This window comes from Rhipicephalus sanguineus, chromosome 2, assembly GCF_013339695.2.
Source record: "Rhipicephalus sanguineus isolate Rsan-2018 chromosome 2, BIME_Rsan_1.4, whole genome shotgun sequence".
NCBI lineage: Eukaryota > Metazoa > Arthropoda > Arachnida > Ixodida > Ixodidae > Rhipicephalus > Rhipicephalus sanguineus.
Window position 1 is genome coordinate 182,003,061 of NC_051177.1, and position 25,927 is coordinate 182,028,987.

A 25,927-nucleotide genomic window follows, 5' to 3' on the forward strand; every position below is an offset into this window, starting at 1 on the left:
TCTCAGAAGAAGGCGCGAAGAGTTCTCGAATAAAGGACTTACAGCCGCCTGTTTTGGAATGCTGCGAAAAATGCATTTTCGGCTTCCCACATGTCCGTGTGCTCATGAAGGCAGTATTTTAAGCATATTCACCTTTTGCACTATTCGCTTTAAAATAGCACCATACAGAAGCGAAAGTTTTTAAAACTTGTTCAGCATGTATTGATTCATTTTAATTTGAGAAAAACAGCGAAGAACAAGAAATGAGGTGAACAATATACCCTCTCGTTCTTCATCTTTTCATTCAATGTGCACTTTCCATATAAAGAGTAGGAAATAGGTACTTTTATTTTTATCTTACCTGGGAGACTTTGATTATGGCGGCATTCACTGCATTGCTTAACTCGATGAACTGAACAAGGCAGGTATTGGTTCGTACTGCCGTTGGACAATGAGGCTTCTCCAGAAATGCGAACTAGTTTGCATTTATTATGCGTTTAGTATCAATACCTGCATGTGTTTTGTACACCATTGAGTGTAGTGTAAATGACAGCATTTATTGGTGAATACGGTATATTTTCGCACGTTGTGTTCGTAAGTAGAAGTAGTCAAAATGCGAGCTACGGAGTGAAGTTGATCTATTTCAGCCACATTGGCTGTGTCCCCTGCATTATTAACATGACACCGTGGTTCCCGCATAAATGCTTCTTGGCAGTGAGTATTACAAAATGCCTGTATTTTACACTGATGAGTATCGACGAGAATAAAGAGTGCGAAAACTCACTACTTGCCACGTTTCATGAAACTATTTCATTACCATGAAATCGCAGCTCCTTTTGTATGTAGAAAAGATGCGGGTCACATGAGTGAGCATTAGTGATGAAATGACTATGTATATTTCAGGTGGTTCGTGGACAGCGGCATAGAGGTGGTGGTGCACCTACTTAGTCTGTGGAGAGCGGTTTTGGACATGATAAATCGACACAACATACCCCAGAAGGTTCACAGCCACCTGTAAGGCTGAATTCAAGTTCCAAGTGTTGTACTGGAGGCTAAAATAATAATTCCTTCTCCGGGTACTTATAGTACGTGTTCCATTTCAGGCAAAAGTACACATGGGATTACCTCGTTTCAACACTTTTTTTAATTGCCTACATTTGAAGATGGTTTACCTCAGTCGCACACATACGTAACGTAACAATTTTGTTAAGAACCACGTTCCTCTGCGCTAGCATGACAGTGGACTTAGGAAACATAAAAAAAAACATAAAGTGGATGCGTTAGTTGGCACAGCTGATCATGCTACAACACACCAATAGCAAGGGCTTTTATGGTATAGCTCGTTACAACCTTCTAGCGCATAGGTCAAAGGGTTAGGTATCGCTCATCACACCCGTACGCCATATACAGAAGCGGGTAAAATATGTTTCTATAACACCATCAGTCTAGAGGCTTTAATGAGCAATATTGTTAGCAGGCATTGTGCATGAGCACGCCATCTAAGAGTACCCAGAACACCCACCAAATTGTCATAGCGATCAAGAATACAAGGAAAAGACGGAAGCGAGTAAATTACAATATTTACAAGGAGCGATGCAACAGAATGGCTGTTAACATCACACGCGGCATGCCACCTTCTTCTGTCTCTCTTCGCTGATGCGTAGTCATCAGCGGCGTGCTAATGCAGAATACCTCGTAACACTATTGCTTATTGCTTGTCATACCAGTTTTTCCTCAAGTAATGAACCAACTAGCTAGCAACAAGTCCTATTGCTTATTATACCCTCCAGGCTGAAGGCGTTATAGGAATCAAGGTACCCGGCATAGAAAAGTAATCTCCCGTAACGTGATGCTTAAGTCTTTCATGTGTGTGTGCTATATTTCAGTGTTCTGCCTTAAAGTACCAGTATTAAACTAACGTGCATCGATGGCCGAGACCGTTGTTCTGTGCATGGTCGCGGCGTGCAGCCTCGTCAAAATAAAGCTAGGATTCCGACTAGGGCGGCGAGATGTCATGCGAGAGCATTAGAGCGCACACTCGAAGAAAAGGCCAAGCCAAAAGCAAAATATAAATCACCGCTTTGTAGACTCATTTATTGGTGCTGAGTTAGCTTCGTAATTAGAAATGATGGCAACTTTTAAAACTGTGGTTACCTGCCGCGGAATGGAAATTTCTTCCTTAGAACAGGAACTTTGTAAAATTCGCTTTCGTTAGATCGAGTTTTAACTGTGTATCTGTTGAATGTGTCATGCTGAGGGTTTTAAATGTGAATTTTAAATGTGATTTCTAAACTACTCACGCCTTGTGTAGAATACACGAAATAAGTAAACACCGGAGTCCACTATAACTCGCAATTTCCAATTCAGATACATCTTTCTCATACGCAGCCACACTTCGTGTTACGCTTCAAGTAGTCCGTAATGATGAATCAGGTATTCTTGGTGTCACACCTATTTTACCCATTTATTAAGATATTATTCGTGACTAGACTACCGACTTTCATGCCTAGATGATCTACGTCATGAAGAATAGACGCAGCTCCATTTACACAACAAACGAGGTTGTTTTCTTTAAATAGGCGCTGCAAAAATCCTGTAAGTACAACGAAGTTTAGCCTTTGAGATGAAAAGGCAAATGAGTGGAGTACCTTTCATGAATGACTAATTGATCAGTGACGCTAACTTGCTTCCGGTCATTTCAACGTCCCCGCACTTATGCGCTCAACGGCAAGCACCGTCTCGCCATGGCTTGAAACAATTGCCATTTGCGATAATCTCACAGTGGTGCAGTGAATATTCCAAAATGGGAATCAGCGAGCTCCAGACTTCGTATTGAGACCATGCTCTTTTATAGAATTTTTCGCCTACTTCTAGGTGATTGCCAAGCATTCTGCTTCCTTGGCGGGAGATGTATAGCTGTAAGAAAAGAATTCCGACAGCCGCTTGAGCATGTTGAGTCGCGGGTAGCGCCCGTGCCCGCACGTATTGTTGTAGTCCTCGTATTGAATGTCCACGGCCGCCATGAAGTTTGTGACGTTTGTCGCTAACCTCTTCAAGTGGCATAGCTGTGTCGTCATTCATAGGAAGAAAAGTTAAGGATGGTTAGATATACCGTGAGAGTTGCAGATACACAAGCAGTGTCAAAAATTATATACAAAAATAAGTGAATGGTCTGCTTCGTTCTTGACTCTAAAACGTAGGTGGTTGTCACGCACAAGCACAGTTTCAACGCTGAGGCTTAGAAAAAGATGCAAAATATTAAATTGATACCTGTAAGCTTGCTTTCTCATTTGAGTTTTGAGGCTATCAGCAATGAAATTGATCACGTGTGCGCAAGAGCTGGTACATTTCATATAGTGTTTTGTGAACCACTCAAGGACCAACCTCACCAGCTGTAGAACACAAATTCGCTCCTTTAAAATTTTTACTTCCGCGTATGCAACGCCCAGAAAATCTGGGAGCCTAGTAAAGACATTTAAGAAGTATCGAAGCTAAATGGGCAACAACAAAATCAAAGGCGCGCCTGAATAAAAACGTGGGATAAATTGCAGTGCATGTTTAAAAATTACACCATCTCCCGCTAAAGGGGACCATGAGGCGATGCGAAGCCGGAGCACTTGCACGATCGCGTTTCGTTGGCGTTCGTTGGGCATGCTACCGACCTCGCGTCGTGGAACGCGAAGAGGGACGCTACGCGCGTCGTATCTTCCATTTAGCCTGGCCATTAATTCTCACAGGGCGAGCGGGGAACGCGGTCGACAGGCGGGCGAGAGGGGGGCAGCGTAGGAAGGGGAGAGAAGGGGAGGGGACGCGCATGCGCTCGAGCTCATCGCGGCGTTGTGCAGGAGAGAATTTTGGCATGTCTAGCCCGCGTTTCAGAGGAAGAGTGGAAAGGGGGAGGGGAGAGGGAAAGTGGAGAGGGGAACGGGGAGAGGGGTAGAGGACAGGGAGAATTGTGAGGGGGAGTGGAGAGGAGGTGTGTGGAGAGGGTATGCGCATGCGCAGTAAGGGTGGTCACGCCGCACACCACCACCACCACCGGATTGAGCTCCGCCTTAAGATACTTCGCATCTAAAATATGATGAAATCTGTGTTTATGTGAAATCCTATGTAGTGGTTCGGCACGAGCAAGTGGATTCACCTTGGAACGGAGGTTGGAAGCGCTGTCATAGGTGAAGATTATCTCTTGCTTGACGTCAAAGGCAACGAGCGCTTCAAAAGTGGTGTCCAAGTAGAAGGATCTATTGTAGGCAGGTTGCATGCAGGCCTGCAGAGATTAACAGAGATGACCATTAGTTTTTCATTTATATCTGCAAGTACCATAAATATCAGCAACCGCTTTAGAAATGAAGACTGTTTTTACACTGGTGTCGTACTAAGTGCGGGTCCCTGTGCCCTTTTCCATCGTGTGGTGATAGGCTCTCGTACGTATTTCTACTAAGATATTTGGTTACCACATTCTAGCGCCATTTTAAACCCGACGGCGACGGTATTGTAGTTACAGTGGGTCAGCAGCACAGAATATGCTGCGTCTGCTGCGCTCAATGCACCCGTCTTCGACACCTTGCCTGCCGGCGCACGAACATGAATGCAAAGCTCCACCAGGTACTTTGCTGCAAAACAATCGACTCTGACGATCGCAGGGGCTTGTCGACAGTGAGACTCCTGCTGCACCATAACAAACAAAAGTGATTTAGGTAGCATCGGCTTTCACAGAATGGGACATGGCGGTTGTTTTAAATATGAATTTCCGCTACCACTGTCACCTGAATTCCCCGCGAGCGATCAGTACACATGCGAATGCATGGGACTACATTTCGTGGCATTCTGCAAATGGGACTGCCTCATGGCTAATAGTGCTGATCTCCTTATTTCTGATTCAAAAACTGTGTGGTATAATTATGTGGTATATATCTGTCAACTGGAAAGGTTGTCTGTAGCAAGGCCCAAGCTTTTTAGCTAAATATATTCTATGTGTTACCAATGTAACAGTCTCGCTATCTTTTGCTACATATTTCGTGGCTCCAGATGTTTCTAGCAGAGTCCTGTTATATCGACACATATTTTCACACGAATATTCGTGCTTTTTCTTCATAAATTCCAACTGGAATTACGTGGCTGCTGTAAATATAGCGCAGACCAGTGTAGTAATCGTCGCTCGTTTCTAGCTTTTCTTTTATTGCTCATAATTTAGTCATAACAAGTCCTGCTAACAACCCATGGCACGCATTTTCCTGCATCCAAAAGCTGAGTGTTTTAATTGATTTCTTTCTATACCATGTAAAACTGTGATGCATTTAAATCATTCTCACATTAGACTAGCAAATATCCTGTAAATTATTTTGTGTGAGCTTCGCTGTTACCGCATTGTGTATGACATACACAGTTTCACCCTTTCTCTCGACTTTTGCTTATTACACTCGCTGCAACATTTGTGAAATCACCGATATGGCGTATTGGCGCCTAACGTAATACATCCCTTAACGTTTGAGAAATCATCTTCGTGGCCCCTGCAGTGTGCGAAACTACATAGGGTTGCTACGAGGGAGCCTTTTATTTTCATGTAATAAAAGATATTTGTCCGGCAGGGCGAGGACAGTTCTTCACTGGAAACCACTTGGGTCAGTACACTGCAAACCGTTTCACACCCTTATAGGTGTATTTGCGATAAAACACCTATCGTACACCCTTTTTTCTGTCAATATTATCCGAAAGGGTGTAATGTCTTCATCGCACAACCTTCGCACACCCTTTTTTCATTTTTGGGTGTACAATGGGTGTATGTTCTGTTAAACACCCATGGGTGTTCTTTGGATTTTACACCTATGGGTCAATTCACGCAGTGAATTGACCCGTAGGTGTAAACAGGTATCGTTGTACTGCTGAATGCAATTAACTGAGACATTGAACAGCACGGGCAACGCCTCCTGAAACCACGGGTCACCACCCTGTTCGACAGAGCGTCTTGGCACAGGATACTGTTTCACGAGGCACCTGAGTGTGAAGCTACCTGCTCGTGAATCAGTAATGGTTCACCTTGGTCTGCTAAGCTTGCCACTCAATTTTCATTCTTTTAGTTGTGCATCACAAGTCTGCTGTAATTGCAAAGACGCATGTATTTCGCCTACTTTATTAGCAAGTGGTAGTGAAAATAAAATATAGCATTGTCGTGCCTGATGTTCTGAATGCAGTGAGTCAACTGATGTTACTTATTTTGAGCTCACATATATTTAAGCCCTTACATCCAGATTTATTTTTGAGAAATCATTTCCAAAATAATTTCATTTATTGCTTGATTGGATTGACACGTTGAATGAATGCCCGAAATACATTCGGAATAATATATGTATTTGTTTAGCATTCATAAGCATTTGTTCAGTTTAGAGACAGTTGGCTTCACTGCTCTGTGATCATCGCAAACACCTCTCCTAACGCTTAATCTATAGCATACATATACAGTGAAATCTCGTTGACACGATTCTGCATAATACGTTTTTTAGCCTAATACGTTTTCGTTTTTATTCCTGCCAACATCCCTTGAAAAATAATGCATTTTCATGAGTTTAATACCATCACATTTTGCCAAAACTGGATAATACGACCGCGAAAGTGGATCTTGACCGATATATCGAGAAATCCTGCGTTTATTCTTCGCTATGACAGCTCGCACCGCGTTCCAACAAGCCACGATCTGCGCGTAGCAGAGCCGCTGAGACCACAGCAGCACCAGTTTAGCGGCGAAAAGATCGCTGCTAGGCGATCTTTTCTTTGACATTATATATGTACATATATATTGCCGCTTTGTGAGGGCCTCCCCTCCAGTGAAGGGAGACTTTAAGCCCTGCTTGAAGTCAAGCAGCCCTTACTGTGTCGTCGCAATGCTTACTGCGATTCGAATACACTGTGTAAAGCATAACAAAACATAACACCGCCGCAGAAAGAAAGCTGCGCCCACGCGATTCAACAACGGCCGGGGCGCCACCTCCTCTGCCGGCGCAGCCGCCGCGCGTGCGCAGCCGATGGCGCAGCGCGCGGAACAGCTCTATCACCACGTGACCTAAGCAACGCGCTCAGACACGCCGCCGGACTCCATCGTTTTCTGCGTGCGTTGTGCATCGCCTCCCGATCGGTCGAGTTTTGCAATCGGTGTGTTTCGGTTGTTTGAAGTGTGCGTGCGCTGTGTGCTCGTCCTTTACCTTCTGCCAGTGCTGCTTATTACGAAGATGCACTATACTCAAAGGGAGACCTGCAGCTTCATATCGTGGAGCACTCGAACTGAAACGGTATGTACCACTATCACGTTGCTACGGCCAGCGCTTTGTTAACTCCGAGAGCGCGATCTAATGCCGTTAACTAAGCTTTTCTTAACTGGTTGACGATCGGTGAGCATTTGTTAACGTAGCGAGCATATGTGAGTGTATTGTTTCATCGGGATGAAGGCAAAGTTGTGTGACATTAGGCGCGGGCAAGCTTTGCTTTGTTTGGTGTTGAAAGCAGTGTGCGCATGCGCGGCTGTGATTCGGTGGGGGATTTGAACGCAGTTGTGGCGGTGCCCTCCTGTCGGCGGTGGTGTTGGAAGGGGGCCCCGCTCTCGATGAACCACTATTTTGATTTAAGAATAGTTGGGTTGTGACGGCGCCTGTTACCTCTAAGCGTCAAGCATGTCTAAGGCGCGTATGCTTCGGCCTGTTGGTAATTCAAGTGCATTTTTTTCGCACAAGAAAAACAAACAGGACAGAAAACAACGACGTGGTGTCCGCGTCGTTCTTTTCCGTCCGTGTTCGTTTTGTGCGCTAAAACTACCGTGATGCTCGGGTTGATGCGTGTGGGTCATTTTAACGCAACATGTTGCTTCGTTTTAGGTACGCCGCGCGAAGCTCGCCTAAGTGCTAATACATTCCGTTTCGTTAAATTCGTACCGACGTTTTAATTCATCCGTAACATAGGTTTCCTGATAATGCCGGCACCCGTGCACGGGGAGCCGTTCGTTGAACTTGACTTGTGTTCGAATGAATTTTTCATGTCTGTGTGTGGCCGAATCGCCTTAACTACCTGAACTGTGCAAGCGCTAGTTCGAGCATCAGTGTGCACTTAGACGTGCGCAGGGTTCCCCATCAGGGGGGAGGGAAGTAGGAAGGTTAATCGCTGCCCCCCTCCCCCGCCTTACTACAAAGTCAAAGTAGGGGGCAGACATTGCGCCCCCCCCCCCTCTGTCTGAATTGACTACGGGTGTGCGCCCCCCCCCCCCCTTCGGGCGTACGCCTGAGTGCCCGCGTTCGAGCACAATTTATTTTATTCTATTTGTTTCCATTATGTCTAGCTTTCATTATTTTGTTGTGGTTATTAAGAGTTATATGCGCCTCGCCTCGCTTTGGCGTTGTAACTTCGCTAAATACTTTTACATGTACAAACATTAAAAAACGCAGTTTGTACGACCATCTCCAATGATATTATTTGGTAAAAGACAAGCCTAATGATTTATAAGACCTTTGATTATAAGATTTATAAGACATTCAAGGCTGCAACTTGCAGCCTTGAACAGAAGTCCTTGTGCAGAGTTTTGTTTTATATGCTTTTTATTGCTGTGCAGGAATCCTTCATGCCACTAAAGAATGCTCCTTTTTCTTTAAAAATGCGGATGATATTTGTCAAATAGTACTTTCTCTTTCCCAAACAAGCTAATTGCACGTAGGAAAGCTGTTAATTCTCTCCAGTTCTATATGGGCCATGTTATGAGCTTCATTTTTGGATGGTACTATCGTGAACAATATGAGCTCGAACACGCGAGCGCGTGGCGAACAGCCTTCAACCTTACGTCGGCTGATTCGCAGCGGCTAGAGTCACTGTATATGCTACCTTTAGGTAGCAGAGTTGCGCATAGGTCCGGCTAGCAACCAACGCTATGCGGTGAAGTCGCACTCCGTTTGTGCAGGCGACATGCCTACCGTGTCGGCGATTAACATGTCTCGCGTGTCGAAGATCGGCGATAAACATTGGCTCTCGATGAATAGTGTTAATTCATTTCGCTGCAGCGGCGGCGTCGAGAAATACAAAAATTGGCCCGAGCGCCAGCTTCTCCGCAATGCGTGGTTGCTAGCGGCGTTTGGAAGACAGATGCGCAACTCTGCTACCTACAGGTAGCATATACAGTAACTCTAGCAGCGGCGGCTGTCGGAAACAAAGCGGAAAGGGCGCCGCGCTTCCACTAGCTGTTGACCCTCCCGCTTCGATATTGTTGATGCGAAACGGCATCTTAGAGAGTGTCAGTGGCTGCTAGCGGTGATATGAATTCCCATCAACGCGAACAGCCACATCAGACTAGGTAGCTGCTGAGATATCGGCTGTGACGTAGCCTGCCACGATGCGCAGGCCATGCTTGCGCATCGTTATCTCGGTGGTGTCGGCTGATGATTTTGCTGCGCCTAATTTATTTATTTTGTTATCATTGCTAGCGGTCATTGGCACGCAATCAGCCGACATCTCGCAGCAATGCTAGCGAGGCGGGAGTACCAACAGTCAGCGGAACAGCGCCCCCCCTCTCCCTCCAGTTTCGGTAGCGCCATCCACGTATCACCCTATATCAGTTTTAAGGCTATTTTCCACGTGCTCTCATGTTCGAGCTCATATTACTCACGATAGTACACGGTACAGAAACTGTTATTTACTGAACAAATAATTGAAGTCTGCGTAGCGCTTTCCAGACAATGATCTTTTATTTTTTATCATGCAGGGAGCGAGCGTTCCAATAACACCTTGCATTGTGTACGATGGCCCCGATCTTCCCTATGCAAGCAAGCTTTTCCTCCATGTGGACAAAGAACTGCTCTTCAGTGGGTCCAATGCCGAAGAATGAGTAGCTGCACTCATGGCAGCACATTGGCTGTTAAATATCGACTGCCATCACAATGCGTTCAACGTTCTCGTCGCTGTTGAATGGCTCCTTCTTGGCCAGTGGGTAATGACTCCGAGGACACAAGTAGTAAAGCTCCTGAACATTTTCAAGAAAGCCTAGAAAATAGGCCTTAGCTTCTGCTTAAAGTATGTCGCCACCTGTGATTAACTCGAGCTTAAGCCATAAAGTTATATTTTCATATGGTAACGAGCAGTTATTTGTTTTACGAATACTATGGCGGTACTAGTATTTCATTTCAATTTCTTGCTCACTTTCTTGTGACATTTTAATACAAGCCATATTGTCTCTGCCGATTTCAACATGTTCTCACAGGTCATTCCACTTTGTGGGTTATTGGCTTAGTTTTTATATTCAAAGGAGTTTGTGACTTTTTTGCAGTAGTTTTAATAATTGAGATCTTTTGCTATAGAAACTTTTGCTTAACAAAACTGCCAGTACTTGTCAGTGAAATCATTGCATCGAATATTGTTTTAAAATTTATTTTTGAGCTATATGACAAGCTTTAAGTTTTGTCAATATTTTTAAAGGAAATAAATACTCGTTTTATTCAATTACCAATGATTCTGTTGTCTTTGCTTGGAAAGGGATAATCTTTAAATTTCTCTGAACATGCCCGTGTAAATTTGATTGAACTGTTGTTATGTAGGTAATGCTTCTGCAGGGCTGTCGTGGTCATAACGTCTCTATTCCCATGCATTTCCTGCATATTACCGCATTCAGCATGCGCTGCAACGTGCGCGTCATGGCCCGATTGCTCACTTTTTTGTGTTGGAGCCACAATGCATTGCTTTTGAGAAAGTGGGAAAGATTTCATAATTCCAGCAATGCGCACAGTTTTCTACTTCACTCATGTACTTTCCCAGAAAAGAGATAATATGGAGGCCTGCTGTGGAAAACGACATTCTGAGTCCTTAAAATGTTGCGTGAGTTGTCACGGAGCATTGATACCCTGCTCGTGTATCAGCTACAGCTGTGTGATGACAGTGTTTACCCTACTAAGAAAGTCGACAACAGGCACAATGGTGTGGGCATTGCTGGAATTTTGAAACTTTATCAATCCATTTTCTCATCAAGGAATTGCACATTTCTTAACTATCTCTTTAACATGAGAACGACCAGACAGTACCTTGTGTGTTCCTGTTGATTTCAAACACATACACTGATGTTATGCAGCCCATTTAAGACGATGGCACCTTATTTTATCAACTGCATAAGTGCAGGTATAAGAAGTGGCACCAATATTTCCCTTCTTAGGAAGGGCAACTACAGCGGGAAAATTCATGCTGGGGTGCGCCCGAAGGGACCAGGTGTCTGTAGTGCCCCAATGGGGCTGACAGGGAAGAAGATTCATTTGTGCTTCTCCCTGTAACTGCTACCTTTTCGAGGGCGGTTTCATCTATTACACCCCACTCGCACGGGTGTAGCTTGTTCTAAGACCCATACTGCACTATGCGGCTGTGTTACAATGAAGCATGTTAAATTGAATTCCTCATTATGAAGTGGAAATAACGCCCTTGCTTCATATTTTGACACAAACGCCTTGGTCATTTGTGCTCCATGTCATTTGTGCTCCTTGTTTGGCGGCATACGCGATACCGCTCCGCACACTCGAAAGGTCATTGAATACCGTAGAATTTGTCTCGGATGTACGAGCTTTGTGTTTATAAAAGCTTGGCTTTATTTTGTACTATTGGATAACTGTGTGAACATCTTGCAATGTGTGTCAACACTTTTTAGGTAATGACTTTGTATCCAGTCACGATTGCACTGTATATGTAAGGGCCATATATGCCGTGCTTCATATGCACCACAAAATCAGTGCTGCTGCCAGCATTTTCCTTCTGTGACAGGAGCCACTATAATAGGTCATGCGCCCTTCAAAGGACTGGCTAAAGGGTAAGCTTTCTAGCGTTTCAATGGGAGCCAAGTTGGAGGGGGGAGCCACTAGAATTATGGAAATTTTTGCCTGGGTGTTTGGGTGTAATTGTGCATAAACACCCTAACGCCCTTTTTCTCGTTTGGGTGTAATGTGCTTTTACACCCTACACCCTTTTTTTCATTTGGGTGTAATATGCTTTTACACCCATTGGGTGAAAGTTTGAAATTACACCCATTGTATAGGTGTAATACTGCTTGGTACACCTATTTTTTGGGGTGTAGGGGTGTGAGTTATAGACACCAAGTTACACCCATACGGGTGTAAAGTGGTTTACAGTGTAGTTCCTTTGAAGCAGTGTTTTCATTTCGATTCCTTACACTAGACCAACGGCAATATGGTGTCATAAATGGTCAGGGGGTAGGTGTTCGTTTCCGACTTACTCCACCGTAGTTTATTGCGTCTGAATCTGTATGTCCGTCCATTCACATCGTGACAACTGCGCACACCAAGATTTGCCATGCTTCCGCCTTTCAACAGCTTGCCGAGTTATGCCCTCCGCCACTGTTTGACTTCGATAATCGCGTTTAGTGTACCTCGTTACTGCCACAATACGAGGATTAAATTTCGCTTCGGCCTCTTTAAGGCTACGACGAAAACTGAGGTGCGCTCCATGCTTCACTGCATGGGCCTGCATGCCCGCTTCGTATTCGCGACAAGGTCTGACAGACTACACTCTCGACAATGTTAATATAGATTGAAGATAGAGAGTGCATATGCACGCCGTAATTCGTAGAATGCATAGTTTTCTTGAGGCACTGGAATGAAGAAACGCGTCTAATGGTTGAGGCCTTGCACATGGACAGTAGTGGTATCGCATGCGTGAGCCAACCATTGGTTAACTTGCTCAAAGCAGAAATCAAATCTCTCCCACGTACACCCCCCACGCGTGCCGGATTGATAGGTACTGCCTCTTGCTTGGGCATGCGCAGAGCAGTTTTTGTTCCTACTTTCTTTTCCGCCACTGTGGGCCTCTTCAGTCAGTAATAGGCGTTTGTGGTGACTTGACTTCCCTCTTGCGTCCGTGTTTGCACGCCCTGTCTCTTCAACATGAATGCGTACCAACTAGCTCTCAGCCTTCCCTTTATTGTAAGCTTGCTTTCTAAGTAGTTATTTCATCCGCTTGGTCGGCTGTACGAAACGGCCCACTTTCACTGCCCTGCCCGACAGCCAGGGGAAACTGCCGTGCCGTCAACCCCTGTCATGTCAGTAATAAAGCACTGCAACTACGCGACGCCAGAATACCAAGACATGCTCGGCTCTGTACGCTTTTTTGCCGGCCTGCTCAACCGTAACTCTCGGATGAAAAGCAAAACGCGGTTTCACAATTCCGGCAGCATGAAGACTTAGTGGCAGAGCGCCGGCCACGGCATTCCGCAGATGCTCCTCCCCTGGCTGTAGACGTCGCTCCCGTTTGTAAAGTTGACGCTTCGTCGCCGGACACATCTAAGACAAAAGGCCACGCTTTTTCTGGGCGCTCGTCGCAGGAGCCAGCTGTTTGTTTAGCTCGACATGGCACGTACGACATATGCCCCCAGAGCAGAAATTGTAGGTTATCACAAAGACTAGGGTCGTTCATACGAAACCGCGGCAGTTGGGTTCCACTACGAAGAGCTAGCACTAACCGTCAGATAGTCTTGGAAGTTAAGGAGCTCGAGCAGTACCTCCATTGTGTCAATCGAGGAGGGCGCCACCCACTACTTATGGGTCGCAAGTCTTCCTGTGCTGGCGAGTGTCTAATAACTTCACGCATGTCTGCATGGCAACCCTGGCAACTTCACAGAAAGTTGGTGTCATCCAGGAAGTCACAACACGCGACGGGAGGAAAACCCGTCCTTCTTTTTTTTGTAGCGTCGAACGTGAGAAATCAGTAGAGGGTTTCATTGCGCACGCATGACAGAGCCGCCTCGCTTGGCCTCACGGAGTGGCATAGATTAAGTTAAACTCTACGGTTAGCATGCCTTGCGTCTAATCTTGCACGCCGCTCGAAATGCGCCTCAGCAAGTAATTCGGTATGGTGTAGCGAATCTAGACAGCGCAAGGAAGCGCTCGGGAAATTAACAAGGAACGGGGCGTGTGTCACTCCGTTCTTTCTGATCCCACAGTGACCAGGTATGCACAGTTTAGACGCAAGCATGAGAAAGTGGACATGGAAGAGGTTAGATAGTGTACATAGTACCAGTACATAGATTTTATCTCATTAATATTGTGTGTAACTAAGAATTGAGAACTTAAAAGTCATAGTATTTGCTTGAGTACATAGACATAGATACATAGTACATAGTACATAGATAGTGTACCACTTGGTAGATAGTGTATTGTCATGTGCGTGCGAAGTGTCACCTAGGAGGCTCGACAGGCGGCTTCACTATTTGTGCGCTTCAGCAAATTGCAGGGATTATGTGTTGAGCAGAGTAACGGCTTTTGCAACGGCCGTGATATCTTCGCGGCATCACGCGGCGATGTTTCAACGGAAGCCGCAAGAGAGTCGTACTCCATCCGAAGATATTCTTGCCCGGTAGCTAGTGATGCAGAACTATCCATGGTACTATCGATACTATCGATAGCTGAGTCACCATCAAACTATCGATGGTAACAAATACTATCGATAGCGCTCTCGATAGTAAAAAATTCGATCGTACTATCGATAGTATAAAATCAACAGAACGAACTCATTGCAGAATAAACTTGGTTCCCCGCGCGCGTGGTATACATGGGAGCCGAAGGAGCAGGCTCAAGGGCAAGGTTGACATGCTTGTGTTCTTCACCTGAGTGCTTTGCTGACACATGATCATAAAGTCAAAACTATTCAGCTGTAGCAGAAAGGAAGGTGTTGCATGTACCGGAACTGCGCGGCTTCAAATTTATATTACATTTTATGATTTCTAAATAAATAAAAATATCATGAACTAAGTTTCTTAATTGCAAAGCGTAACTGGTTGCTTTTGGACGTGAACTTATTGATTTATTTATGGACATATTCCGCCATTTTCACTGTCGAAGTAATTTATTTCTTTTGCCAAGAATTGTTCATAAATTAAGCGAAGCTGATAGTAGACTATCGCAAATATTTTGGCAATATGGCCGGCCCGCAACAGCATTATTATTCACAACACTATCGATAGTATTGACACGCGGTTGTAACGGTGAAGAATGCTGCAGCGAGACTGGGAAATAATAATAACTGCTGGGGTTTAACGTCCCAAAACCAATATATGATAATTAGAGACGCCGTAGTGGAGGGCTCCAGAAATTTCGACCACCTGGGGTTCTTTAACGAGCACCTAAATCTAAGTAGACGGGCCTCCAGCATTTTCGCCTCCATCGAAAATGCGGCCGCCGCGGCCGGGATTCGATCCCGCGACCTGGGGGTCAGCAGTCGAGACTGTCAAATACGGAGCTCTTTATTTGGGCGATCTGGTGCCCAGAAAATCAAAACTCAGAATACAAGCGATACAGACTACGCACTGATAGCGGCGAGAACAGTCGTCGGCCGTCGTGTAATCTGATAATCGGTGGAACGCGTCGTCTTTTGTACATCAATCATCGAACCACGGCCGCTCGATGAAAAACGCACGGTGTGGCCTGCCGCGTCGCGGCGCAGGCAATTGGCGAGAGCAGGGAAGCGGAGTTGACACTTGTCGCCGCATTTCGCTAGGAGGGCGCCAGTAGTAGGGGAGGGCTGGGAGGGCCAGAGGGGAGGGCTCCACGCGATGCGCGGGCGGGAAGGAGCGCGCGTTCAGCAGGTAGGTCGAGGTAGAGGTTGTTTTTCTCCACATGAAACGCTCGCACTGAGTGTCACGCAAGACGGTTTGCGCATGTGTGATATTTTATACGTTAGGCAAAATGCCGCGTAACTGTTGTGTGCCGTTGTGTTCCACGAATGCATCGAAGCACCCAAAAATACGCTACCACGAGTTTCGCAGAACGCAGGACAGCTAGGCTGCGAAACAATTCCCGTGAAGGACCCGGCGGGAACGGAAGAGTATGGCAGCCTAATGACAGGTTCCTGGTGTGCGCCTTGCATTTTACGGAGCAGGACTGCAAGAAGACCGAGAAGTTGAGGATACTTTTGCCAACGGCTGTGCCGACAGTGTTCCCCGGTTATCTAAGCTACATGAGCACGAGGAGCAGCTACATGAGCACGCTCCGAAATAGAAGCCGATAATGCGCAGTCGCGTGCCGAGTGCTCGGGCAATGCTGCTTCAAAATAGCCGTTTTTTCATTAGTCAAAACGGCTCGTCAAGTGACAGCACTGAAGCCACGACGCCCAACAACTTTGAACTAAGGAATGAAACGTGTGTGGAAATGGCATCATTTACAGATGCATCATGTCGAACTACATTCGACCTTGTTAAACTGAGAGAAGAAGCTAAAAAAACGCGCTGCTTCCAGGCGAAGATCGCTCGTATGAAACGAGCACTGCTGGCCCTTCAAGAAAAAGTTGATGAGGCCGAGGAGCGCACGCAGTTTTATGAAAATAACACGGACATTGCCTGTTTTATGCAGGTACTCAATGGTGCTGCGCAAGGTCACAAGACTGCCGAGTTCGTTAGAAACCAAGTGCGCAGTTTCTCGACGACCAAGCCCCACTACAGTGCCGTCATTCTAAGGGAACGTGTAATTTGGAAGGCATGCTTCAACGAAAGTTATGAGCATGCAAGGTACAGAAATATCTTTCAGCTCCTTTGTCGCTCAACGCTCCAGAAATATGTAGGCCATTCAATAGGTGAAATCGGCGTCACTTCGTTGATAAAGGAGCGGCTGTGCATTGAATTCAAGGGTCTCACTGTAGAGCAAGAAGCGTTCTGCTCCCTGATCTTTGACGAGATGGCCATACAGCAGAGGGTCATATACGGCCGACAAGTCGACAACCTTTTTGGTTTCGTTGACCGTAATGAAGAAGAGCACTCAACAGCGGTACCCCAAGGGGCAAACCGATTACTATGTTTTGTAATAAGAGGCTTGTCCACGTCATATATTATTCCTGTCGGATATTTTTTCACGAGATGTCTGAAAGCTGACCAGCTGTTCTCTATGACCATGGAAGTGCTGGAAGTGGACTTGCGGGGCGGACGACCACGCCATGGAAGTCTGCAAAGCTTTCATGAGAAAGCTCTTACGAACGCTTCTTGCCAACTGGGCAGGAAATGTTAATATGTCTGTTGAGCGCCTCGTACGCTTGGCGCAAAAACCTCCGGCCAGTAAAGTGCTGCGCCTGTGATTCCAATAACAAAGTGATCCTTTTTTCACGCACGTGCAATAAAGCAATTATGACTCCCCTGATGTTCACAATGCCTTTGTTTCTAAGGTGTGAGCAACAGTCATTCCGGAGATACAACCGCACCTGTCAATGAGCGACTCTCCTGTTGATAAAATAACTGTAGCACAAACATACATTATCGAGGGTGAACAGCGCAACGGCAACAAAAGAGAGAAAACATGACGCGAAAAGTCGCAACTCGCACGAGCAACCACTTCAGATAAAGCTAACACTTGCTCCATTTAGGTTGAAGCATCGCCGGCGCACATTCGGTAGGACGATTGCCAATATAGCTAACGCTATAGCAAGTTTATTGTAACCCTTTAAAAACTAACAAGCGCATAGCAGCTGCGCTGTCAAGCCGCGATACACCGCAATAATTCCGGCGCTCTCGCTTTCAGTCTCCCCAGAGGCTCCCCCACTGGTGGCGCCGCGGCGGCAGCCAGGAGCAGTAGGCGCGAGACGCAGTATCCGCTCCACGCGGCAGGCCGCAGCGTGTGTTTTTCATCGAGCGGCCGTGATCGAACCTTCCAGCATTATCACTGGTTCTCGCGTAAGCTCTCGAATAAACTTGACTATTCGCGTCCGGCGCGTAATCTTAACAGAATGATCTCCAACAATCGTGAAGCTTCTCCAACATTACTGCGCGGTCTGCGTCAAACTTGCTAACAGTCTTTGTGGGTGAAACCCGAATACATCAGAACAAAGCAATAAACAGGTGTGGCAGTAATATCGCTAGTAATATTAACCATGGTACTACCGATTGCACTATCGATACTTTGTCGGTAGTAGTACTATCGATAGTTTGTCCACACTATCGATAGTTTCAAAAGAGCTATCGATACTATCGATAGTCAATTTACCGATAGTTCTGCGTCACTACCCGTAGCGCTCAGAGTTATGAGACGGAAATGCGTCGGTGTAAGTTATCCATTCTCCTCTGTTTTTGGCTCATACTTGGCGACACCTTCGTAACTAATCTAAGTCAACGTGCATTGGAACAGACTTGACGGTGCTCTCGTCGAACGTTGTCAATTGGACTCAGGTTTATTATAATGCGAGGAAGGTCATTTCGAAAACGTGCCCTGGCTCATCTGGCGCGTCACCCGACAGCTTCACAGAGATTATGCGTGCCATCGCGCAGCTGTCGCACCAGCTCAATTGCCTGCCGCCTTTCCATCATCGACTTTCCGGGAACTGCCTTAGCTCCGCGGCTTCCTTACAACGCCAATATTTAGGTATGAACAGTCAATGCGCTCGGCTCTCGCCATGCCTAGATCATCATAAATGGTTCGTTGTCATTCATCTTCACGATGGCGCCAATGCATGGAACAACTACGATGGCGTCGGGCAGCCTGTGGTCATCATGGAGTCCATCCCTTATAGCTGCTTTCAACAATATTCGCCATGCAGACAGAGAGCACAGCCAGACCTGAACCGAGGGCGCAGCTCAGGAGGCGCGCCACCTCAGTGCCGCAACTGCGCACTCGAGCTCATCGGTAGGCAGCTTCAGAGCCTGTCCTAACATTTAAACTAGACTGAAGCTGTGCTCGAAGACGAAGCGGGAGACTGAGCGGGAGACGAATTACAGCTCATGATTACTGAACTGGATACGGAAAGTAGAAGAGTAGGTCTGAAAATTAATATGCATAAAACTAAATGTGGAACAATCTTGGCAGAGAACAGTGTTTTGCGATAGGTGGTGAGACACTGGAAGTTGTAAAGGAGTACGTCTACTTAGGACAGGTAGTAACCGCGGAGCCGAACCATGAGAGGGAAATAACTAGAAGAATAAGGATGGGATGGGGCTCATTCGGCAAGCATTATCAAATCATGAATGGTAGTCTACCACTATCCCTCAAGAGGAAGGTATATAACAGCTGCATTTTACCGGTACTTACCTACGGAGCAGAAACCTGGAGACTTACAAAGAGGGTTCAACTTAAATTGAGGACGACGCAGCGAGCGATGGAAAGGAAAATGATAGGTGTAACCTTAAGAGACAGGAAGAGAGCAGAGTGGGTCAGGGAACAAACGTGAGTCAAGGATATCATAGCTGAAATCAAGAAGAAATGGATATGGGCCGGGCACGTAGCATGTCGGCAGGATAACCGGTGATCATTAAGGGTAGCTGACTGGATTCCAAGAGATGGCAAACGCGTGAGGGGGAGACAGAAAATTAGGTGGGTAGATGAGATTAACAAGTTTGTAGGTATAACGTGGCAGCAGAAAGCACAGGACCGGGTTGATTGGCGGAACATGGGAGAGGCCTTTGCCCTGCAATGGGCGTAGACAGGCTGATGATGATGATGATGAAGCTGTGCTCACCAATTTGTGTCTCGAGCTGTGCGTTGGTATTAGATGCAAATCAAATCAATTGGCCGAGGCTACATTGCAACATCAGATGTCGACGACGCAGCACCCACCTTATATTCCCTGGGTGACATGGATGGGTCTGCTCCTTCCAATCTACTATTCCAGAAGCATAGCTGGCGACAGATTCCGGTAACTGGATGGACGCTCTACCACAACAACGAGACGTCTCCGCGACTAGCAACAAGATACGTTCGCGCCAGACGAAGGCATAGCTGCGGATTTACTAGCAGTCACTGGCCCTGTGCGAGAGTTTATTTAGAAGACACTAAGGTGTCTTAAGAAGTTGAAATACCTCCAGCCACAAATTCTTGGAGGAAACCCGACGTTTCGAGACCGGCTTGGTCTCTTCTTCAGGGGTGACTGTGCTGATCAGGGAGGCTTCGTCGCGGCTTGTTTGTGGCTCCGCCTTTCTCTTTCCCTCACGTTCCGGAGGCCGTGCACGTAGATCGGAGGCATTGTTCCGAGGGACCGGTTCACATTCGCAGGTGTGTTCTGGATGTGCCACGACTCGAGTAAGAGCCTCCTTCTCAGATTCCTTTCCGTTTCTATGATGGAAGCGCCCTCGAAGTCAATTTTGTGGTCGTGCTTCTCGCAATGCTCTGCAAGGGCACTGCGTTGCATTTCCATCTTCCTGACGTCGTTTTTGTGTTGGCGCATTCTTTCCGGGAAGCACTTACTCTCGCCTATGTAGCTCGCTGGACAGTCAGCACATGACACTTTGTAGACCACGCCCTGGTGTTGCTCCCGGGATGGTCGATCTTTCGGCCGCGGTAGTAAGCGAGCGAGCGTTGAGGCCGGCTTGTGAACCACCGTGACCCCAGCTTTTCCGAGAACCCTGGCGAGCTGTTCGCTAGTTCCCGGAACATACGGGATGACGACTCGTTGGGCTGGTTTCTTCGATAACATTGTATCCGGTGGGGTGGCCAGCGTGGGAGGGGGGTCGCGTGTGTCGTTCGCAGGTGCGTCTCCGCGGTGGGGAAGCTGATCTCTCGACATGCGGCGTGCCACACGGCGGATGAAAGCTGTCGTGTATCCGTTCTTTCTTAACTCGGCCACGACCCTCTCTTCTTCTCTCTTCTTCTCTCTTTCTCTCTCCTTCTGATGTGCAGATGACTCTTGCTCGTGAAAAGAGTGCCGACACCACGGAAGCTTTGTGGGCAGTGGGGTGACTCGAGGTGAAATGCAAATACCTGCCGGTGTGCGTTGGTTTTCTGTACACCGAGAAGGTCATGCGTTCGCCTTGTCGTCGTACTAAAACATCGAGGAACGGTAGCGCTCCGTCTTGTTCTCTTTCCACCGTAAACTGGATTGCTTGGTCGACGGAGTTAAGATGTTCGAGGAAGCTGTCTACCGCTGTCCTCTTTATGATGCAGAAGCAGTCGTCCACATACCTCACAAATACTTTCGGCCTGTCAATAAAGGAACGCAGTGCCGCCTCTTCTACGTGCTCCATTGCGAGGTTCGCAGCTGTAACGGAGACGGCTGCTCCCATCGCGGTCCCGTTGGCCTGTCTGTAGAAGTCCCCGTTGACACTAAAGTATGTTCCCTTGAGGCAGTACTCCAGTAGGCGGCACAGCTCATCGGTGCTCAGGCAGGTTCTTTCACTCAGGAGTTCGTCGTCATTCAAAGCTGCCCGTGCGCAAGACACCGCTAGTGCTATGGGCACGCTGGTGAACAGGGACACGACGTCGAACGAAACGAGGCACTCATCACTGCTCACGGTCACTTCCTTCAAGCGCTCCACGAAGTGGCTGGCGTTGCGTATGTAGGTTGGTGTTTTTCCCACGAGCGGCGCCAGAGTCCGGTGGAGATATTGGGACAGCGCACGGAGTGGAGAAGATGTAAAATCCACGATCGGACGGAGCGGGATAGTGGGCTTATGGATCTTTGGAAGCCCGTAAAATCCTGGTTCAGAGCCGTTCCTGCAGATGAGCTGGAGATAGATGGTTCTTGCCTCTTGGTGTCCTTTGAAGATATCCGCCAGAAGCTTGTTCAGTTGCCTTTGGACTCTTGGTGTGGGGTCTTTCGTCAGCTTTTCATAGGCCGGGCTTTGGAGCAAATCCTGGACTTTGTCGTCGTACGCCTCCCTATCAAGCAGGACCATCGCGTTGCCTTTGTCGGCCGGGAGGATGACAATCTTCTCCTTCTTTCGGAGCGCACGGATCGCATTGCTCTCCTCTCTCGACAGGTTGTGCTCACGGCGTTTTCCTATTTTTGATAGTACACCGATGGCCTTGAGACGGATGTTCTCTCGAATTCCACTGTCGAGTCTCCTGATGCCTTCCTCGGCAGCCGCAATGATCTTTGGTAGTGGCGGACACGTCATGGTCGTGTTAAAATTGTGTCCCTTTGCCAGCACGTCGTGCTCGGTCGGGGAGAGTTGTCTGGAGGACAAGTTGACGACGAAATTTCCGTTGACCGGACTGCGGTGGCGTTTCCCTTGAAGCGTCGCAAGCTTGCCTTTGTGAGCTGCTTGTTGCTTCCGAGCTGTTGTTGCAGCCACATCCCGCGCGAATTCTTTCAACGACGGAAAGATGTTGGGCAGTCGATGTTGTAGCTGTCGTCGAAGGAAGAACAGGTCTAATTCCTTCTTCTTGATCACGTTGTGGCACTCATGGATTCGGGGTTTGAGCAGGCGTCGTTCAGCTTGTGCAACGATCTCGTTGCCCTCCGCCGTGTGCACCATGCGTTTAAGTTGAAGGCTTTGCGGTATTGCGTTCATCTCCCGGCAGGTCTTCGAGAAGTCGAGATGAGTCCGATAGGTCGTGATGCCTCGTGCTACGTTCACGTAACGCTTTGCGAGAGGAGCCGCCTCTTGACCAAAGTCAGTGCGTAAAGACTTAAATGTAAACATTTCGACAGAAGTCTGTCTGGCCGGGTGGAAGAATTAAGAAGTTGAAATACCTTCAGCCACAAATTCTTGGAGGAAACCCGACGTTTCGAGACCGGCTTGGTCTCTTCTTCAGGGGTCACTGTGCTGATCAGGGAGGCTTCGTCGCGGCTTGTTTTTGGCTCCGCCTTTCTCTTTCCCTCACGTTCCGGAGGCCGTGCACGTAGATCGGAGGCATTGTTCCGAGGGACCGGTTCACATTCGCAGGTGTGCTCTGGATGTGCCACGACTCGAGTAAGAGCCTCCTTCCCAGATTCCTTTCCGTTTCTATGATGGAAGCGCCCTCGAAGTCAATTTTGTGGTCGTGCTTCTCGCAATGCTCTGCAAGGGCACTGCGTTGCATTTCCATCTTCCTGACGTCGTTTTTGTGTTGGCGCATTCTTTCCGGGAAGCACTTACTCTCGCCTATGTAGCTCGCTGGACAGTCAGCACATGACACTTTGTAGACCACGCCCTGGTGTTGCTCCCGGGATGGTCGATCTTTCGGCCGCGGTAGTAAGCGAGCGAGCGTTGAGGCCGGCTTGTGAACCACCGTGACCCCAGCTTTTCCGAGAACCCTGGCGAGCTGTTCGCTAGTTCCCGGAACATACGGGATGACGACTCGTTGGGCTGGTTTCTTCGATACCATTGTATCCGATGGGGTGGCCAGCGTGGGAGGAGGGTCGCGTGTGTCGTTCGCAGGTGTGTCTCCGCGGTGGGGAAGCTGATCTCTCGACATGCGGCGTGCCACATGGCGGATGAAAGCTTCGTGTATCCGTTCTTTCTTAACTCGGCCACGACCCTCTCTTCTTCTCTCTTTCTCTCTCCTTCTGATGTGCAGATGGCTCTTGCTCGTGAAAAGAGTGCCGACACCGTCACGGTGGTTCACAAGCCGGCCTCAACGCTCGCTCGCTTACTACCGCGGCCGAAAGATCGACCATCCCGGGAGCAACACCAGGGCGTGGTCTACAAAGTGTCATGTGCTGACTGTCCAGCGAGCTACATAGGCGAGAGTAAGTGCTTCCCGGAAAGAATGCGCCAACACAAAAACGACGTCAGGAAGATGGAAATGCAACGCAGTGCCCTTGCAGAGCATTGCGAGAAGCACGACCACAAAATTGACTTCGAGGGCGCTTCCATCATAGAAACGGAAAGGAATCTGGGAAGGAGGCTCTTACTCGAGTCGTGGCACATCCAGAGCACACCTGCGAATGTGAACCGGTCCCTCGGAACAATGCCTCCGATCTACGTGCACGGCCTCCGGAACGTGAGGGAAAGAGAAAGGCGGAGCCAAAAACAAGCCGCGACGAAGCCTCCCTGATCAGCACAGTGACCCCTGAAGAAGAGACCAAGCCGGTCTCGAAACGTCGGGTTTCCTCCAAGAATTTGTGGCTGGAGGTATTTCAACTTCTTAATTCTTCCACCCGGCCAGACAGACTTCTGTCGAAATGTCTACATTTAAGTCTTTACGCACTGACTTTGGTCAAGAGGCGGCTCCTCTCGCAAAGCGTTACGTGAACGTAGCACGAGGCATCACGACCTATCGGACTCATCTCGACTTCTCGAAGACCTGTCGGGAGATGAACGCAATACCGCAAAGCCTTCAACTTAAACGCATGGTGCACACGGCGGAGGGCAACGAGATCGTTGCACAAGCTGAACGACGCCTGCTCAAACCCCGAATCCATGAGTGCCACAACGTGATCAAGAAGAAGGAATTAGACCTGTTCTTCCTTCGACGACAGCTACAACATCGACTGCCCAACATCTTTCCGTCGTTGAAAGAATTCGCGCGGGATGTGGCTGCAACAACAGCTCGGAAGCAACAAGCAGCTCACAAAGGCAAGCTTGCGATGCTTCAAGGGAAACGCCACCGCAGTCCGGTCAACGGAAATTTCGTCGTCAACTTGTCCTCCAGACAACTCTCCCCGACCGAGCACGACGTGCTGGCAAAGGGACACAATTTTAACACGACCATGACGTGTCCGCCACTACCAAAGATCATTGCGGCTGCCGAGGAAGGCATCAGGAGACTCGACAGTGGAATTCGAGAGAACATCCGTCTCAAGGCCATCGGTGTACTATCAAAAATAGGAAAACGCCGTGAGCACAACCTGTCGAGAGAGGAGAGCAATGCGATCCGTGCGCTCCGAAAGGAGGAGAAGATTGTCATCCTCCCGGCCGACAAAGGCAACGCGATGGTCCTGCTTGATAGGGAGGCGTACGACGACAAAGTCCAGGATTTGCTCCAAAGCCCGGCCTATGAAAAGCTGACGAAAGACCCCACACCAAGAGTCCTAAGGCAACTGAACAAGCTTCTGGCGGATATCTTCAAAGGACACCAAGAGGCAAGAACCATCTATCTCCAGCTCATCTGCAGGAACGGCTCTGAACCAGGATTTTACGGGCTTCCAAAGATCCATAAGCCCACTATCCCGCTCCGTCCGATCGTGGATTTTACATCTTCTCCACTCCGTGCGCTGTCCCAATATCTCCACCGGACTCTGGCGCCGCTCGTGGGAAAAACACCAACCCACATACGCAACGCCAGCCGCTTCGTGGAGCGCATGAAGGAAGTGACCGTGAGCAGTGATGAGTGCCTCGTCTCGTTCGACGTCGTGTCCCTGTTCACCAGTGTACCCATAACACTAGCGGTGTCTTGCGCACGGGCAGCTTTGAATGACGACGAACTCCTGAGTGAAAGAACCTGCCTGAGCACCGATGAGCTGTGCCGCCTACGGGAGTACTGCCTCAAGGGAACATACTTTAGTGTCAACGGGGACTTCTACAGACAGGCCAACGGGACCGCGATGGGAGCAGCCGTCTCCGTTACAGCTGCGAACCTCGCAATGGAGCACGTAGAAGAGGCGGCACTGCGTTCCTTTATTGACAGGCCGAAAGTATTTGTGAGGTATGTGGACGACTGCTTCTGCATCATAAAGAGGACAGCGGTAGACAGCTTCCTCGAACATCTTAACTCCGTCGACCAAGCAATCCAGTTTACGGTGGAAAGAGAACAAGACGGAGCGCTACCGTTCCTCGATGTTTTAGTACGACGACAAGGCGAACGCATGACCTTCTCGGTGTACAGAAAACCAACGCACACCGGCAGGTATTTGCATTTCACCTCGAGTCACCCCACTGCCCACAAAGCTTCCGTGGTGTCGGCACTCTTTTCACGAGCAAGAGCCATCTGCACATCAGAAGGAGAGAGAAAGAGAGAAGAAGAGAGGGTCATGGCCGAGTTAAGAAAGAACGGATACACGACAGCTTTCATCCGCCGTGTGGCACGCCGCATGTCGAGAGATCAGCTTCCCCACCGCGGAGACGCACCTGCGAACGACACACGCGACCCTCCTCCCACGCTGGCCACCCCACCGGATACAATGGTATCGAAGAAACCAGCCCAACGAGTCGTCATCCCGTATGTTCCGGGAACTAGCGAACAGCTCGCCAGGGTTCTCGGAAAAGCTGGGGTCACGGTGGTTCACAAGCCGACCATCCCGGGAGCAACACCAGGGCGTGGTCTACAAAGTGTCATGTGCTGACTGTCCAGCGAGCTACATAGGCGAGAGTAAGTGCTTCCCGGAA

The 25,927-nt window shown here is 48.1% G+C and overlaps 1 protein-coding gene across 1 annotated transcript in view; it reads right to left on the reverse strand.

Moving 5' to 3' along the window:
* Positions 1–2,849: 2,849 nt before the first annotated feature.
* The window catches only part of LOC119382077 (uncharacterized), a 105,120-nt gene continuing 82,042 nt past the window's right edge, over positions 2,850–25,927 (reverse strand). Inside the window, exons 6-7 of the mRNA XM_037649808.2 lie at positions 4,121–4,246; positions 2,850–3,044 (exon numbers count right to left, since the gene is read on the reverse strand). Of these exons, the coding sequence (XP_037505736.2) occupies positions 2,850–3,044; positions 4,121–4,246 (321 nt within the window). The remainder of the gene's footprint in view (positions 3,045–4,120; positions 4,247–25,927) is intronic.